Source organism: Tachypleus tridentatus, chromosome 7 (assembly GCF_004210375.1).
Source record: "Tachypleus tridentatus isolate NWPU-2018 chromosome 7, ASM421037v1, whole genome shotgun sequence".
NCBI lineage: Eukaryota > Metazoa > Arthropoda > Merostomata > Xiphosura > Limulidae > Tachypleus > Tachypleus tridentatus.
The window spans coordinates 112,061,943-112,082,054 of NC_134831.1; the positions used below are offsets into that span (position 1 = coordinate 112,061,943).

General features: G+C 37.1%; 1 protein-coding gene across 5 annotated transcripts in view; it reads right to left on the reverse strand.

The window, feature by feature from the left end:
- The window catches only part of LOC143256416 (serine/threonine-protein kinase BRSK2-like), a 92,465-nt gene extending 78,212 nt beyond the window's left edge, over positions 1 to 14,253 (reverse strand). The window contains exon 1 of one of the 5 annotated variants that reach the window (XM_076513631.1): positions 13,843 to 14,253. Coding sequence is in view for 2 of the 5 variants with exons in the window: in XM_076513628.1 (XP_076369743.1) it covers positions 13,843 to 13,954 (112 nt within the window). In the remaining 3 variants the exon portion in view is untranslated. The remainder of the gene's footprint in view (positions 1 to 13,842) is intronic. The other 4 variants (XM_076513628.1, XM_076513629.1, XM_076513630.1 and 1 more) reach the window with 4 other exon arrangements.
- Positions 14,254 to 20,112: the final 5,859 nt, after the last annotated feature.

The window sequence follows — 20,112 nt, forward strand, 5'->3', positions numbered from 1 at the left end:
GGTGTTGATTAATCATTGAATATTTTATCTTTTTACAGGTGTATGATGTGTGATATAATAAGTGTTGGCTAATCACCGAGTAATTTATATTGTTACAGATGTAGGATGTGTGGTCATGTAGGTGTTGGTTAATCACTGAAAAATTTATCTTATTACAAGTGTAGGATGTGTGGTTTTCTGGGTGTTGGTTAATCACTGGAATAATTTACCTTATTACAGGTATAGGTTGTGTAGTCCTATTGGTGTTCATCAGTAACTGAATAATTAACATACTATAGGTGTAGGGTGTGTGGTCTTGTGGGTGTTGGTTAATCACTGGAATAATTTACCTTATTACAGGTATAGGTTGTGTAGTCCTATAGGTGTTCATCAGTAACTGAATAATTAACATACTATAGGTGTAGGGTGTGTGGTCTTCTGGGTGTTGGTTAGTAATTGAATAATTAACTTATTGTAGGTGTAGGATCTGTGGTCCTATAGGTGTTGGTGAGCATCTGAATAATTTATCTCATAACAGGAGTAGAATGTGTGATCCTCAGGTATGTGTCGGCCATTGAATAGTTTAAAAGTGTACAATACTTAATAACTGATTCAAAATAAGCTGTGTCAAACTTGAGGAAGATCCTTGAGGTTAAATGTTGTGGAATACACGTTACATTGTTCTGGTTAGTTTGAGTAAAGTAGCATGTTTTGCTATTTTGGTTTGGTGAAGAAAGTAACATTCATCATAGATTGTTCTCGAACACAAACGTAAGGTTTCATATTCAGCTTATCTTATCTGGAGCTGACAACATTATTTCCGTTTTTATACATATAAAAACGAAGAAGAAGCACACCTTAAAGTTGACACAAAATGTGATACAACGATATCATAGATGAGTAGGTCCGAGAGGTTCTCAACATCTTTCAACTGACAGTAACAGCTGAGGTGACAGATGAACTTCATCCTGGAATTTACTTCGCTGCCCATTGATGGTTTCGTCGTCTTGACAACCAATTTATATAGCATTAAATAGCCTAGAAGTGCATTGTTGGGCGAATTGATACAAAGTACAGGGATTTAGGTAAACTACCAATAACGACGTTGAACAGTTTACTCAATGGATATTTTGGAACTCGATCCAATTTTTCAAGATAAAAACTTTATAAATGATTAAATTAGACTACGTTTGTAGATGTAGTTACACTTTTTATTACACTCGTTTGTAGCTTTTACGTTTCTCAACGTTGTTCCTATGTAGGTGAGATGGATGGTTGTAACTGTTACGTTTCTTCACTTTGTTCCTATGTAGGTGAGATGGGCGATTGTGCGCTTCTGGAAATATAAATTTTAAAAGTAATACTCCTGAAACACCGGTCAGTTCACGTTTATCGGCAGAGGTTAATCGAAAACGATAACCAAGTAAACTTAACATGTTTGTTTTTTAACATTGGTATTTACGGCACACTTTACTATATGAAATTCAACGTAACTAAATATATATGTATATACGAGGTACAGCGTTAGTTTCAAAACTCGTCGCAGCGAAAATTAACATGCAAGAGACTATACATTGAGTCACCATATATCCCACGTGTTCTCTATGAAACACAGCTTACGCATCTAGCTATTATTTTAGTTTAGTTCTACGAAGCCAGATGTTATGAATGGACAGGACTGACAGGAAGAGATTAAAAAAAATTAAGAAAGGTAAAACATGAATGATTAGTTTCGAAACTAATATTTTGTATCTGGTCAAAGTGATATTTTAATTGAATCACAATGTAGCCGGTATTTTAAATGTAACAGTAGGCCTATAGAGGGCTACCGTAGATTCCCAAACTGATGCTTCCTTCCCGTACGTGTCCTAAACAGTTTGAATCAAACTTATCCAGCTACAACAACATGAAAACCATTACAGTGATGTATGATATGTGCCACGTCATACGTTTTATTAAAATCACGTATACATATATATTACATATGCATGTATTAATTACGCATTACTCTTAACTTAACCATTGCGGATCTAAAATCAGACGCTTAATGAATTGAGATCTACTTTTGTCTCACAAAAGCTATTTACTACGAGGTCTTTCATTTAGTACCAAAACTTGTCTTAAAATTATTTGAAACACCATGCTGTACAAGTAAAAAATATCTAACAATTTCGTGACTTTTGTCACAATCGTTAAGCCTAACAGTTTTCCAACGCTTCGCTAGCTCTAAGTCGTAACATTCATCAGTTTATCTGCAGAGCTGATTGCAACAAATGACGACATCATACGATTTTTAACGAGAACTTTTTATTTTAGAGACTAGAGTACATTACATTACCCTGTGTCGTCATTTGTTGTCTTTGTCATACGTCGGTTATCTGTGAAAAAATGTCACGGAAATAGGCTCTCCAACTTCTCTTCATGTAGTCATGCAGATGTTTAATGGTGTGATATGTTGATCAATCCATGCCACATTACCCACGTGTAAAAACAGTGAAATAGGCTCTCCAACTTCTCTTCATGTGGTCATGCAGATGTTTAATGGTGGGATATGTAGATCAATCCATGCCACCTTACCCACGTGTAGAGACAGTGAAATAGGCTCTCCAACTTCTCTTCATGTGGTCATGCAGATGTTTAATGGTGGGATATGTAGATCAATCCATGCCACCTTACCCACGTGTAAAAACAGTGAAATAGGCTCTCCAACTTCTATTCATGTGGTCATGCAGATGTTTAATGGTGGGATATGTAGATCAATCCATGCCACCTTACCCACGTGTAAAAACAGTGAAATAGGCTCTCCAACTTCTCTTCATGTAGTCATGCAGATGTTTAATGGTGTGATGTGTTGATCAATCCATGCCACCTTACCCACGTGTAGAAACAGTAAAATAGGTTCTCCAACTTCTCTTCATGTAGTCATGCAGATGTTTAATGGTGTGATATGTTGATCAATCCATGCCACCTTACCCACGTGTAGAAACAGCGAAATAGGTTCTCCAACTTCTCTTCATGTAGTCATGCAGATGTTTAATGCTGGGATATGTAGATCAATCCATGCCACCTTACCCACGTGTAAAAACAGTGAAATAGGTTCTCCAACTTCTCTTCATGTAGTCATGCAGATGTTTAATGGTGGGATATGTTGATCAATCCATGCCACCTTACCCACGTGTAGAAACAGTGAAATAGGTTCTCCAACTTCTCTTCATGTAGTCATGCAGGTGTTTAGTGGTGTGATATGTTGATCAATCCATGCCACCTTACCCACGTGTAAAAACAGTGAAATAGGCTCTCCAACTTCTCTTCATGTAGTCATGCAGATGTTTAATGCTGGGATATGTAGATCAATCCATGCCACCTTACCCACGTGTAAAAACAGTGAAATAGGTTCTCCAACTTCTCTTCATGTAGTCATGCAGATGTTTAATGGTGTGATATGTTGATCAATCCATGCCACCTTACCCACGTGTAAAAACAGTGAAATAGGTTCTCCAACTTCTCTTCATGTAGTCATGCAGATGTTTAATGGTGGGATATGTAGATCAATCCATGCCACCTTGCCCACGTGTAAAAACAGTGAAATAGGTTCTCCAACTTCTCTTCATGTAGTCATGCAGATGTTTAATGGTGTGATATGTTGATCAATCCATGCCACCTTACCCACGTGTAAAAACAGTGAAATAGGCTCTCCAACTTCTCTTCATGTAGTCATGCAGATGTTTAATGGTGTGATATATTGATCAATCCATGCCACCTTACCCACGTGTAAAAACAGTGAAATAGGCTCTCCAACTTCTCTTCATGTAGTCATGCAGATGTTTAATGGTGGGATATGTAGATCAATCCATGCCACCTTGCCCACGTGTAAAAACAGTGAAATAGGCTCTCCAACTTCTCTTCATGTAGTCATGCAGATGTTTAATGCTGGGATATGTAGATCAATCCATGCCACCTGACCCACGTGTAAAAACAGTGAAATAGGTTCTCCAACTTCTCTTCATGTAGTCATGCAGGTGTTTAATGGTGTGATATGTTGATCAATCCATGCCACCTTACCCACGTGTAGAAACAGTGAAATAGGTTCTCCAACTTCTCTTCATGTAGTCATGCAGGTGTTTAATGGTGTGATATGTTGATCAATCCATGCCACCTTACCCACGTGTAGAAACAGTGAAATAGGTTCTCCAACTTCTCTTCATGTAGTCATGCAGATGTTTAATGGTGTGATATGTTGATCAATCCATGCCACCTTACCCACGTGTAGAAACAGCGAAATGGGTTCTCCAACTTCTCTTCATGTAGTCATGCAGATGTTTAATGGTGTGATATGTTGATCAATCCATGCCACCTTACCCACGTGTAGAAACAGTGAAATAGGTTCTCCAACTTCTCTTCATGTAGTCATGCAGATGTTTAATGGTGTGATATGTTGATCAATCCATGCCACCTTACCCACGTGTAGAAACAGCGAAATAGGTTCTCCAACTTCTCTTCATGTAGTCATGTAGATGTTTAATGGTGTGATATGTTGATCAATCCATGCCACCTTACCCACGTGTAGAAACAGTGAAATAGGTTCTCCAACTTCTCTTCATGTAGTCATGCAGATGTTTAATGGTGTGATATGTTGATCAATCCATGCCACGTTACCCACGTGTAAAAACAGTGAAATAGGCTCTCCAACTTCTCTTCATGTAGTCATGCAGGTGTTTAATGGTGTGATATGTTGATCAATCCATGCCACCTTACCCACGTGTAGAAACAGTGAAATAGGTTCTCCAACTTCTCTTCATGTAGTCATGCAGATGTTTAATGGTGTGATATGTTGATCAATCCATGCCACCTTACCCACGCGTAGAAACAGTGAAATAGGTTCTCCAACTTCTCTTCATGTAGTCATGCAGATGTTTAATGGTGTGATATGTTGATCAATCCATGCCACCTTACCCACGTGTAGAAACAGTGAAATAGGCTCTCCAACTTTACTTCATGTAGTCATGCAGATGTTTAATGGTGTGATATGTTGATCAATCCATGCCACCTTACCCACGTGTAGAAACAGCGAAATGGGTTCTCCAACTTCTCTTCATGTAGTCATGCAGATGTTTAATGGTGTGATATGTTGATCAATCCATGCCACCTTACCCACGTGTAGAAACAGCAAAATAGGTTCTCCAACTTCTCTTCATGTAGTCATGCAGATGTTTAATGGTGTGATATGTTGATCAATCCATGCCACGTTACCCACGTGTAAAAACAGTGAAATAGGTTCTCCAACTTCTCTTCATGTAGTCATGCAGATGTTTAATGGTGGGATATGTAGATCAATCCATGCCACCTTACCCACGTGTAAAAACAGTGAAATAGGCTCTCCAACTTCTCTTCATGTGGTCATGCAGATGTTTAATGGTGTGATATGTTGATCAATCCATGCCACCTTACCAACGTGTAAAAACAGTGAAATAGGCTCTCCAACTTCTCTTCATGTGGTCATGCAGATGTTTAATGGTGGGTATGTAGATCAATCCAGGCCACCTTACCCACGTGTAGAGACAGTGAAATAGGCTCTCCAACTTCTCTTCATGTAGTCATGCAGATGTTTAATGGTGGGATATGTAGATCAATCCATGCCACCTTACCCACGTGTAAAAACAGTGAAATAGGTTCTCCAACTTCTCTTCATGTAGTCATGCAGATGTTTAATGGTGGGATATGTAGATCAATCCATGCCACCTTACCCACGTGTAAAAACAGTGAAATAGGCTCTCCAACTTCTCTTCATGTAGTCATGCAGATGTTTAATGGTGGGATATGTAGATCAATCCATGCCACCTTGCCCACGTGTAAAAACAGTGAAATAGGTTCTCCAACTTCTCTTCATGTAGTCATGCAGATGTTTAATGCTGGGATATGTAGATCAATCCATGCCACCTTACCCACGTGTAAAAACAGTGAAATAGGTTCTCCAACTTCTCTTCATGTAGTCATGCAGATGTTTAATGGTGGGATATGTAGATCAATCCATGCCACCTTACCCACGTGTAAAAACAGTGAAATAGGCTCTCCAACTTCTCTTCATGTAGTCATGCAGATGTTTAATGGTGGGATATGTTGATCAATCCATGCCACCTTACCCACGTGTAGAAACAGCGAAATAGGTTCTCCAACTTCTCTTCATGTAGTCATGCAGATGTTTAATGGTGTGATATATTGATCAATCCATGCTACCTTACCCACGTGTAAAAACAGTGAAATAGGCTCTCCAACTTCTCTTCATGTAGTCATGCAGATGTTTAATGGTGTGATATGTTGATCAATCCATGCCACCTTACCCACGTGTAGAAACAGTGAAATAGGCTTTCCAACTTTACTTCATGTAGTCATGCAGGTGTTTAATGGTGGGATATGTTGATCAATCCATGCCACCTTACCCACGTGTAGAAATAGTGAAATAGGTTCTCCAACTTCTCTTCATGTGGTCATGTAGGTGTTTAATGGTGCGATATGTTGATCAATCCATGCCACCTTACCCACGCGTAGAAACAGTGAAATAGGTTCTCCAACTTCTCTTCATGTAGTCATGCAGATGTTTAATGCTGGGATATGTAGATCAATCCATGCCACCTTGCCCACGTGTAAAAACAGTGAAATAGGTTCTCCAACTTCTCTTCATGTAGTCATGCAGATGTTTAATGCTGGGATATGTAGATCAATCCATGCCACCTGACCCACGTGTAAAAACAGTGAAATAGGTTCTCCAACTTCTCTTCATGTAGTCATGCAGGTGTTTAATGGTGTGATATGTTGATCAATCCATGCCACCTTACCCACGTGTAGAAACAGTGAAATAGGTTCTCCAACTTCTCTTCATGTAGTCATGCAGGTGTTTAATGGTGTGATATGTTGATCAATCCATGCCACCTTACCCACGTGTAGAAACAGTGAAATAGACTCTCCAACTTCTCTTCATGTAGTCATGCAGATGTTTAATGGTGTGATATGTTGATCAATCCATGCCACCTTACCCACGTGTAGAAACAGCAAAATGGGTTCTCCAACTTCTCTTCATGTAGTCATGCAGATGTTTAATGGTGTGATATGTTGATCAATCCATGCCACCTTACCCACGTGTAGAAACAGTGAAATAGGTTCTCCAACTTCTCTTCATGTAGTCATGCAGATGTTTAATGGTGTGATATGTTGATCAATCCATGCCACCTTACCCACGTGTAGAAACAGCGAAATGGGTTCTCCAATTTCTCTTCATGTAGTCATGCAGATGTTTAATGGTGTGATATGTTGATCAATCCATGCCACGTTACCCACGTGTAAAAACAGTGAAATAGGCTCTCCAACTTCTCTTCATGTAGTCATGCAGGTGTTTAATGGTGTGATATGTTGATCAATCCATGCCACCTTACCCACGTGTAGAAACAGTGAAATAGACTCTCCAACTTCTCTTCATGTAGTCATGCAGGTGTTTAATGGTGTGATATGTTGATCAATCCATGCCACCTTACCCACGTGTAGAAACAGTGAAATAGGTTCTCCAACTTCTCTTCATGTAGTCATGCAGATGTTTAATGGTGTGATATGTTGATCAATCCATGCCACCTTACCCACGCGTAGAAACAGTGAAATAGGTTCTCCAACTTCTCTTCATGTAGTCATGCAGATGTTTAATGGTGTGATATGTTGATCAATCCATGCCACCTTACCCACGCGTAGAAACAGTGAAATAGGCTCTCCAACTTTACTTCATGTAGTCATGCAGATGTTTAATGGTGTGATATGTTGATCAATCCATGCCACCTTACCCACGTGTAGAAATAGCGAAATAGGTTCTCCAACTTCTCTTTATGTAGTCATGCAGATGTTTAATGGTGTGATATGTTGATCAATCCATGCCACCTTACCCACGTGTAAAAGCAGTGAAATAGGCTCTCCAGCTTCTCTTCATGTAGTCATGCAGATGTTTAATGGTGTGATATGTTGATCAATCCATGCCACCTTACCCACGTGTAGAAACAGTGAAATAGGTTCTCCAACTTCTCTTCATGTAGTCATGCAGATGTTTAATGGTGTGATTTGTTGATCAATCCATGCCACCTTACCCACGTGTAGAAACAGTGAAATAGGTTCTCCAACTTCTCTTCATGTAGTCATGCAGATGTTTAATGGTGGGATATGTAGATCAATCCATGCCACCTTACCCACGTGTAGAAACAGTGAAATAGGTTCTCCAACTTCTCTTCATGTAGTCATGCAGATGTTTAATGGTGTGATATGTTGATCAATTCATGCCACCTTACCCACGTGTAGAAACAGCGAAATGGGTTCTCCAATTTCTCTTCATGTAGTCATGTAGATGTTTAATGGTGTGATATGTTGATCAATCCATGCCACCTTACCCACGTGTAGAAACAGCAAAATAGGTTCTCCAACTTCTCTTCATGTAGTCATGCAGATGTTTAATGGTGTGATATGTTGATCAATCCATGCCACGTTACCCACGTGTAAAAACAGTGAAATAGGCTCTCCAACTTCTCTTCATGTAGTCATGCAGGTGTTAAATGGTGTGATATGTTGATCAATCCATGCCACCTTACCCACGTGTAGAAACAGTGAAATAGACTCTCCAACTTCTCTTCATGTAGTCATGCAGGTGTTTAATGGTGTGATATGTTGATCAATCCATGCCACGTTACCCACGTGTAAAAACAGTGAAATAGGCTCTCCAACTTCTCTTCATGTAGTCATGCAGGTGTTTAATGGTGTGATATGTTGATCAATTCATGCCACCTTACCCACGTGTAGAAACAGCGAAATGGGTTCTCCAATTTCTCTTCATGTAGTCATGTAGATGTTTAATGGTGTGATATGTTGATCAATCCATGCCACCTTACCCACGTGTAGAAACAGCAAAATAGGTTCTCCAACTTCTCTTCATGTAGTCATGCAGATGTTTAATGGTGTGATATGTTGATCAATCCATGCCACGTTACCCACGTGTAAAAACAGTGAAATAGGCTCTCCAACTTCTCTTCATGTAGTCATGCAGATGTTTAATGGTGTGATATGTTGATCAATCCATGCCACGTTACCCACGTATAAAAACAGTGAAATAGGCTCTCCAACTTCTCTTCATGTAGTCATGCAGGTGTTTAATGGTGTGATATGTTGATCAATCCATGCCACCTTACCCACGTGTAGAAACAGCAAAATAGGTTCTCCAACTTCTCTTCATGTAGTCATGCAGATGTTTAATGGTGTGATATGTTGATCAATCCATGCCACCTTACCCACGTGTAGAAACAGCAAAATAGGTTCTCCAACTTCTCTTCATGTAGTCATGCAGATGTTTAATGGTGTGATATGTTGATCAATCCATGCCACGTTACCCACGTGTAAAAACAGTGAAATAGGCTCTCCAACTTCTCTTCATGTAGTCATGCAGGTGTTTAGTGGTGTGATATGTTGATCAATCCATGCCACCTTACCCACGTGTAGAAACAGTGAAATAGGTTCTCCAACTTCTCTTCATGTAGTCATGCAGATGTTTAATGGTGTGATTTGCTGATCAATCCATGCCACCTTACCCACGTGTAGAAACAGTGAAATAGGTTCTCCAACTTCTCTTCATGTAGTCATGCAGATGTTTAATGGTGTGATATGTTGATCAATCCATGCCACCTTACCCACGTGTAAAAGCAGTGAAATAGGTTCTCCAACTTCTCTTCATGTAGTCATGCAGATGTTTAATGGTGGGATATGTAGATCAATCCATGCCACCTTACCCACGTGTAGAGACAGTGAAATAGGCTCTCCAACTTCTCTTCATGTAGTCATGCAGATGTTTAATGGTGTGATATGTTGATCAATCCATGCCACCTTACCCACGTGTAGAAACAGTGAAATCAAAATAATAATAAAGACAGGCTACAGGTAGTTCCATACGACTTTAAGAGATTCCAGTTTTAACTTGGTGTCTAGTAGATGATTCACACTTTGTTACTTTCCTATCGTCCCTAGTGGCACTGCGGCAAATGTGTGGGTTTATAGCGTGAAAAATCGAGTTTCGATACTTGCAGTAGGCATACCACAAATAGCCCATTGTGTAGTTTTGAGCTTAATAATAAGCAAATAAGCACTCCAGCTTCAAATATACATTATTCACATATAACAAACGTTCCCTCCACATCGGAATATTTTCGCGGCTGAAAGTACACGACGGTCCCTTCAGGTGGGATATCTGTCACTTTTTAAATGAAACTGTAAATCACTGATTTGCCTGATCTTTAAACGGTAAAATCCCACAAACAAGTTTTCTAAAAGTAAGGTACATTAACAAGATGGACTGGACGACACGAGAGGAAGTAAACCATTTGGTGGTGAAACTAGATTACCCTGTAGAATATTTCACAGAAATAGAATCCGATTTGCTCGGTCAAAGAGTTTTATTAACAAGGTCATCTACAAAATCTTTTTTATCCTGAAAAGTAATTGACATATGGATCTAGGTTTCACTTAGAATACAAGGTCCTTTTTGTGGTCATGTTATACTTAGACCAGTAGAAAGTCTGGATCAGGCTCAAACAAAACCTTAAGGTTGTTGGATTCTGTGAAAGCGTTTATTGTCTGTAGTTTAATAGGTGCCATTAAGAAAATAAAATTAACCTAGAAAGTATCTTTATACGGGCCTCGACTAGTACCCGAGGGTCGCTGGTCGGAATCCCCGTTACACCAAACATGTTCGCCCTTTCAGCCCCTCGTGGGGCGTTATAATCAATCCCAGTGTTCGTTGGTAAAAGTTTAGCACATTAGTTGAAGGTGGGTGGTGATGACTAGCTGCCTTCCTTCTCGTCTTACACTGCTAAATTAGGGACGGCTAGCACAGATAGCTCTCGTATAGCTTTGCGCGATATTCAAAACAAACGAAAAAACACTCTTTATACGGATAAAAATCACTGACATTTAGAGCATCAAACCTGATTGTTTTCACGTTTTAATTTATCAACCGAGCAGTAAGTGGTTATAATAAAAAACGCATTTCTTTCGTGAACTTTGTATTACGTGATTCTTCCGGCTCTAAGCCTATTTTCAGTCAGAAATGTGACAAGAAGCTGAAAATAGAGATTTTAATAAATAGTGAATTGGAAGTTAATCGAAAAAAATCACTGAATTCTGATATAACTATACTTATAAAATGTGTATTATGTGAATCTACCAGTTCTAAGTCTCAGTTTCAGCTGACGACATAACTTACAATTTACAGTAGTAGACGACACAGATGACGACGTAACTTACACTTTACAGTAGTAGATGACACAGCTGACGACATAACTTACAATTTAGAGTAGTAGACGACACAGGTGACGACATAACTTACAATTTACAGTAGTAGACCACACAGCTGACGACATAACTTACAATTTACAGTAGTAGACGACACAGCTGACGACGTAACTTACACTTTACAGTAGTAGATGACACAGCTGACGACATAACTTACAATTTACAGTAGTAGACCACACAGCTGACGACACAACGTACAATTTACAGTAGTAGACGACACAGCTGACGACATAACTTACAATTTACAGTAGTAGACGACACAGCTGACGACATAACTTACAATTTACAGTAGTAGACGACACAGCTGACGACATAACTTACAATTTACAGTAGTAGACCACACAGATGACGACATAACGTACAATTTAGAGTAGTAGACGACACAGCTGACGACATAACTTACAATTTACAGTAGTAGACGACACAGCTGACGACATAACTTACAATTTACAGTAGTAGACGACACAGATGACGACATAACTTACAATTTACAGTAGTAGACGACACAGATGACGACATAACTTACAATTTACAGTAGTAGACGACACAGATGACGACATAACTTACAATAGTAGACGTGTGATAACCATTTAGTTTTTTTTTCACTTCAGTCTCACGTTACAAACACGAGCCCTTTCTAATGCTTTGGATAGATTCATGGTACTGTTTACTCAGTTTAGTTGTGGAACCTTATGTTACCCATACATAATTCAGATTATACACACACTTCTATAAAGTAACCATAGTAACCAACACCGTTGTAAGAGAGCCTGTCGCATCATCTGGTTATTACAGCTACACTTGTAACCAACACCGTTGTAAGAGAGGCTGTCGCATCATCTGGTTATTACAGCTACATTTGTAACCAACACCGTTGTAAGAGAGGCTCTCCTATGGTCCATTTATTGTAGTTGATGCCAACGGGGGTCACTTTCAACATTGTTTATAATTGTCATTCATATTTACCTCCTGTATTCTATATTGAAACATGTCTGTTGATACATACATAAGTGCACAGTGACTTTCTGAACACCCTGTAGACAGTATTTCAGAACTACCTTTTGTCTCCACGAGTCAATGACCGATACACTTTTCCATTAACGCCAGAATTTATTAGTTGGACTAGACGATGAGAAATATATTTATTAAACGTTATTTATATATGCAGCAATTTACCCTGAAAGGTATGGTTTATACGCTGAAAGCAGACGAAATATTGGAATAAAACCATCAGGTCTACGAACTGCTTTAAGCACTATACATCTATCGACTTTTTTTTTTTTTTTTTATAAACTCTTTAATTTGCCAATTGTGACGTATAAGAATTCACTGTAGATATAGGTTCACAGAAATATGTATAGATATCGACATTCTAGGCAAACAACCAAACTTATTATATTTGAAATTATTTAACGTATCTAAAAACATCAAAACTTAAAAATATACACGAAACTTTAAAATAAATGAATAATTCAGCATGTTATAGAAATAAACACAGAATAACACGCGTAAAATTTAAATAACCTAATATTTATATCACTTTTGACCGTAGAAGGCGATTGATATGTTGTATTTTTTCCAGCGATTCTAATTTCTAATCTCTCTCTGACTTATGATTACGAGTTTCAAACACATTTCGAAAGTTACCAAAACTTGTCGAAGTCCGACAAATAAAACAGGTCCTACTTACGTGTCTGATTTAAAAACCCTAACAAAGTTTTATACAACAGTCTTAACTCTAACAACCAAGTTTCATACAACAGCCTAAAAAATTGTATTCGTTCGCATATTCAGCTAAATAACTATTATTCATAATTATGTTTGTAAAGCAATTTTAAAGAATTATTTTAACACTATACTTTATTCAACAATTATTTTTTATTTCTTTAATTTTTCTGGCTATCTACACATTATTTGTTACGCGTGATACTAATACCAGTAATTGTAAGTACAATGAAAAAAGTCTAATTCGAATTAAAATATTATTGTAACTAACAAGCGAGTAAAGTAGTAATAAATCCTACTTAAAAAGTAGCTGAATCTAATCTCTTAACATATTCTATGACAAGGCCAATAATTAAAGTGTATTTGTGTTTTATTTCAGCGTTTAATCAACCCATCTGCAGTGCTACATTTAGTCTTCATTTTTATCTAAAGTTCTATTTAATAGCAGCGTTTGAGCGAGTGCGATTTTACAGCCTCTTGAAGTTTGAAATTAACTTCGAGATGAAAATATATAGTTTTAAACTTCACTCCTCAAATATCAGATGTCATCTGCAGTGCATTATTTTGTAAATATGGGTTACTGAACAATTCTATTTTATTAGAGTTAGAAATTTCTCTCAATACTTGCTTTGACTCGAGAACGGCTGACGATTGAAAATCAATAAAAGTATCACTTATTTATTTAGTCCTAACATTCAAGTTCGTAAACATCACGTTTGTTAAACAATACAAAAACAAACAAATATGTAAATTGTACGCTCAGTCAGTTATTCTTACCTGTCTGGCCTTTCCCTAGTGTTTTCTCTAGTCGGTAAGGCCCAACAAACCGATACTGATGTGTGTCGTTCGCCAGTTGTCTGGCGTGCAATCTTGCCATTGTTTTTGACATGGTCAGTGAACGTTCGCAAAATGTAAACCCTTCAGTCCTTGACCAGGCCTTTACTCTTGAATTAATAGAGCCACTAGTACTTCGGCCATAAAATGTTTGAATGACCTGGATAACACGGTATCTCCTTGAACGTTCTCTGAGTCGTCTGGTGCCGCTACTACGTCGCAGAGTATGAGAGATCAATGTTACAGTCTCTCAGAAAGGATTCGAGATAGTTGTTGATTGGTGTTGGTAGCGCCCTCTATAGCATATATAGTGCTTTCGTTTTTTTTAACAAACTAGGTTAAATGATGTAACATCCACATCAAGACGTGTATGGTTTACTTATTGAAACCTTATATTTAAAAAAAATGTAATTAATTAAAGAGAGTCTTAACAAACAATTGAGAGTGCAACTTTAACATATTTTACCAACACTTCTTAAAGAAAGACGACATAAAATGAATATACTGTACACAAAATATTTCATTTAACTTAGAATTGACAAAGCTAGTATTAAATATATTTAACGTAATAACAATAGTTACATGGTAAATACTTCTATGGAAAATTCGTGATCAGATAGAAGAACAAATATAATACACTAATATTCCGTAAATGTTTTCGTGAAGGCCCTAGTTACAACAGACAAATATATTTGCTTGCGACTAAATTAACATACGTGATATTTATAGCTTAAAAATCAAATTATAACAACGATAATAAAATTAAACTTAATTAAAAGATAATCGTATTAATAAAATTAATTGTTACGAAAACTAAGTTATAATATTAAGATAATATAGAATACAAATTCAACTTCGACTCTAATTATTTCATTTAGTCCCTAATATTTGAACCGATAGACTGGAAGGAATGCAGCTAATGAACGACATGAGTTTTTGTAAATCATGCAATGGTTAGATTTAACCATCGTCTTATAACACACTCACATTGGCAGTAGGACCAAAACTATGGCTTTTCGGATCCACAGCCCGATACATCAACCATTAGGCCACACCTCTTCCACGAGAGTTTTAAATTCTAACGCCAAGCAAACGTAAATCGTCATTTTTTAAATACAGAAAACGCAGTATTACATACTATTATTTTAGTGAATGTAATCTGACAACAGGTTCGGAGTTGATTTGTTAAAAACAAAGAGCACGTGTATTGTTTAAAAAGTGTACTGCTGTGAAATGTAATACACCTATTTTAACGTGAAGCGAAAATTCATTATTCACGTTATGTTTACCTGTAAACCGTTATATTATTGTTTATTTTTACGTACAGGAAAACAGTAAAGTCAGCTGTGATGTACTTAGTAAAATAAACGCATGATTTGAAAGTTTTAAAATAATTTCTATAAATGAGTTGGGAATAAAATGGTCGCTTGTTTCTTACTGCCCCCCCCTCCAGTTGCACAAAGGAATGTCTGTCTATTAGCAATAGAAATCAGGTTTCGAAAACCATGGTAGGCAGAGCACACATAACCCTATGTATAGCTTTGAGCCTAACTACAAACAAAGAAACAAACAAATTTTCTTACGAAATACCAATAGTTATTCCAGGACGATCAAAAACTTGTTCATGTCTGTTGCGCCCTCTGATGGATCAACTCAAAGACAGGCGACTGATGTTTCAGTCTGTACAATAAAAATCACACTTAAAAAGTTTCAAGGTATCGTAGGCGACACAAATTGCTTTTAGCTCAAACAATCAAAGCATTTCGTCTTTTTTCTAATCTCTATTCAAACATGTCTGCTATATTAATCACCCCCCGCATGTCCATCGTGTGAGTACACCGTGTGATATTCAAATCTCTAACCAAACGTGTCTGCTATGTTAATCACCCCCGCATGTCCATCATGTTAGTGCACCGTGTAATATTCAAATCTCTAACCAAACGTGTCTGCTATGTTAATCACCCCCGCATGTCCATCATGTTAGTGCACCGTGTAATATTCAAATCTCTAACCAAACGTGTCTGCTATATTAATCACCCCCGCATGTCCATCATGTTAGTGCACCGTGTAATATTTATCTGTAATACTGTAAAAGAAAAGAAGAACATTTCTTGGTATCATAGTCAGATAACATTATGGTTTTGATTAAATTCATATTTGTAATTTAGTAATGATAGCCTTTCGTTACCAGCGTTAATCTTAGAATAAGTACAGTTTTGCACTCTTAATAACCCAACATATTTTGTACTCTAAAAGTACTTGCAATCGATTATTTGAATCAACATTTAATTCCAATTAACGTGAAATTAACTCCAAAGTCGTAGCGCCCTCTATCTTCCCACACACTTACGTATAGAAATTAATATATGATGACGTGTAGCTGAAGGTAAAGGTTGAAGAAAGCTCTAATTAAGCTAATCAAATCTATGCTAGCTTGTGAAACAAACAAGATATAAGGGTCATTGTTAATTACCTAAATTTAAGTGCTTTCTTCATGATAAACGATCACTTCTCGTTGTTTACAATACTGGTATCGGGAACATAGAATTAGTGTTATGTTCTGTACATAATCAAACTGGTTATTTTAATTACAACTAAAACAACTTAAAAGTATTTTAAACGATGGCATTTCATCAGTAAATATTATACACAATTTAATTTAAACTTATGCATTCTGTGATACAGTGCGATAGTACGACTAATATTTCATAATGATTAAAATGCACTCAACCAAACCATCAGTTGAGTATAAATACAGTTTGCAATCTTCTTGTCTGTCATGCAAACTGATGGAGAGAATTATCTCCAATCGTCTCCTCCATTTTTGCGAATCGAATAACATCCTTCCAGAATCTCAAAATGCCTCCAGAAAAAATAGGCAAATAACAGATCACCTCACACGACTCACCGAATCAATCTACAAAGCTTTCAACAACGATCAAGTAACCATCGGGGTATTCCTAGATGTCAAAAAGGCATTCGACAGCGTATGGCACAATGCCATCAAATACAAACTAAATCACCTGCAAATAAATCCCACGATAGTTAAATGGATTTCAAATTTCTTAACCAATAGAACAGCACAAGTAAAAGTCAATAAAACTATATCCAAATCATTTAATATAACTGCAGGAGTGCCCCAAGGATCAGTCCTCTCTCCACTTCTATACATAATTTTCGTCAGTGACATACCTTTCCCAAATCTAACATACACACATAATACGCAGACGACATCGCTATCTGGAGCACCTCCAGAAACCCAGTGATGGCCATGTCTCGCGTACAAGAATCACTAAATAACGTCTCAACATGGAACAACAAGTGGAGAGTCGTGTTAAATCCAACGAAAACACAAGCAATCACCTTCTATAGGAAATTAAAGAAGCAAAGAAAAAATCTAGAAAAAATAAAACTATCACTCGGAAACTCAACCATTAACATGAGCAAAAACATCACATTCCTTGTTATCACTTTCGACACAAAACTAACATGGAAAAAACATATAAACAATATACACTCATCAATCAGAAAAAGGATTTCACATCTAATGACTATAACCGGTAAACAATCGAAATGCTCACCAAACACCATTATACAAATATACAAGGCTTACATCCGTCCACTAATAGAGTACGGATGTCAAGTAACATACAATATGTCAAACAACACACTCCAGAAAATCCAAGTTCAACAGAACAGAATATTAAAATCTGCATTCAGCCTACCATCATTCACGGCAACAAATTATCTACACCAAATTAGCAATTTACCAACACTAAGAGATAGAATAACGGAAATATCACTTAAATATTATCTAAAAGCAGAAAACAGAAACAAACTAACGGCATCACTACACAAATTAACTAGTGCACCAACAAAATACATTTCACCTTACAACATATTTCAAGAATCACAAATTGCTCAACAAAGAATGTAAATAAATAAATCCATGTCATTAACATGTATTCCTTTTTTTTCAGATACCGGGCACACGACAGGCAAAACTTTCGGCGCCTGTCCTGTGAAAGTGGGTTTTCTCGGGGCACTCCCGTTTCCCCCCACAACAAAAAAACTTAGGCATTGGATTTCTAGATCCCAGGCAATTTTATTGCCGGACCCTGAATCGCGCCGTTTGATTTGATTTGAATTCTATTCATGAATTGTATTCATGTTCACATTTGCTTGACTTCTTCCTTTCGGGACAGGTCTCGGCCTTTCTTTCCGGTGCTGCCTTTGCCTCCACCCAAGACAACATTTAGAGAGTCATCCTCCACCCAAAGAGTTAAATATAATAATAATAATTAATTTAAAAAACAAAAAAAAACAAAAAAAAACAACCTATTCCTAATAACAATTCACGAAAGGGGACGAAGAGGAACCACAACGTTCCTGAATACCCCAGTTGGAGAGAGAACTCTTCTGATTTCTCTCTCTAAACTAAACCCCTGCCACGTTAGTTTGAGTTTGAGTTTGTCTGTCATCCACATAACAACAACTAGCGAGATTTAATCAGCTAAGCCATTTAAGCGAGGACGTTACCCCAGTGGCACAAAAATAAGTCTACTGACTTAAACTTAAGAAACTGGTTGTCGATGGCCTTCATGGGCAGAGCATTAATAGTCTATAGTGTAGCTTTGTGCTTAACTTCAAATAAGTGACGACTTGTCCAAATAATAAATCAACAATGTAAATAATTTTTACCTAACTATCAGTTAATAAAATAGAGTTGTGAAATTGAACGTTACTTATTTTTATAAAATAATAAATATTTTTACTGGATAATATTTATTAAACACATAAATATTAAATTTATACAAATGATTTAAACTAAAGGGATCTCCAACAATTAGATAAAAGTTAATACATAAATTTGTGGGTGGCTAACCATTGGGAGGGAAGATAATTATGTAATAATTAAAACTCGAAACTTCCAGTATCTGACGAAACTCAAACGTCAGAAACTTCCAGTATCTGACGAAACTCAGACATCAGAAACTTTCAGTATCTGACGAAACTCAAACATCAGAAACTTCCAGTATTTGACGAAACTCAAACATCAGAAACTTCCAGTATCTGACGAAACTCAGACATCAGAAACTTCCAGTATCTGACGAAACTCAAACATCAGAAACTTCCAGTATCTGACGAAACTCAAACATCAGAAACTTCCAGTATCTGACGAAACTCAGACATCAGAAACTTCCAACATCTGACGAAACTCAGACATCAGAAACTTCCAGCATCTGACGAAACTCAAACATCAGAAACTTCCAGTATCTGACGAAACTCAAACATCAGAAACTTCCAGTATCTGACGAAACTCAAACATCAGAGAAACGAAATAAAACATCGCCCATTTTACAAATATTTCATTCATTACCACCTCGTGTTCACTTTTAAATCTAATGATGGTAACTGTCAGGTTTAGCTGATGATGGTAACTATCAGATTTAGTTGATGATGGTAACTATCAGGTTTAGTTGATGATGGTAACTGTCAGGTTTAGTTAATGATGGTGACTGTCAGGTTTAGTTACTGATGGTAACTGTCAGGTTTAGTTGATGATGGTGACTGTCAGGATTAGTTAATGATGGTGACTGTCAGGTTTAGTTAATGATGGTGACTGTCATGTTTAGTTAATGATGGTAAGTGTTAGGTTGGTTTGATGATGGTAACTGTCAGGTTTAGTTAATGATGGTGACTGTCAGGTTTAGTTAATGATGGTGACTGTCATGTTTAGTTAATGATGGTAAGTGTTAGGTTGGTTTGATGATGGTAACTATCTGGTTTAGTTTATGATAGTAACTGTCAGGTTTAGTTTATGATAGTAACTGTCAGGTTTAGTTGGTGATGGTAACTATCAGGTTTAGCTGATGGTAACTATCAGGTTTAGTTTATGATAGTAACTGTCAAGTTTAGTTTATGATAGTAACTGTCAGGTTTAGTTGGTGATGGTAACTATCAGGTTTAGCTGATGGTGACTTTATGTGTAAACCTTGGTAGAAATAAATAAAATATGTGTAAATACAAGTTTTTCTTACTTCTCTAAATTCTGTAATAAATGTATGAAAGGTATTTGGAATTTAAATACCTACCTTAGTCTTGTTGATAAATACCTACCTTAGTCTTGTTGATAAATACCTACCTTAGTCTTGTTGATAAATACCTACCTTCGTCTTGTTGATAAATACCTACCTTAGTCTTGTTGATAAA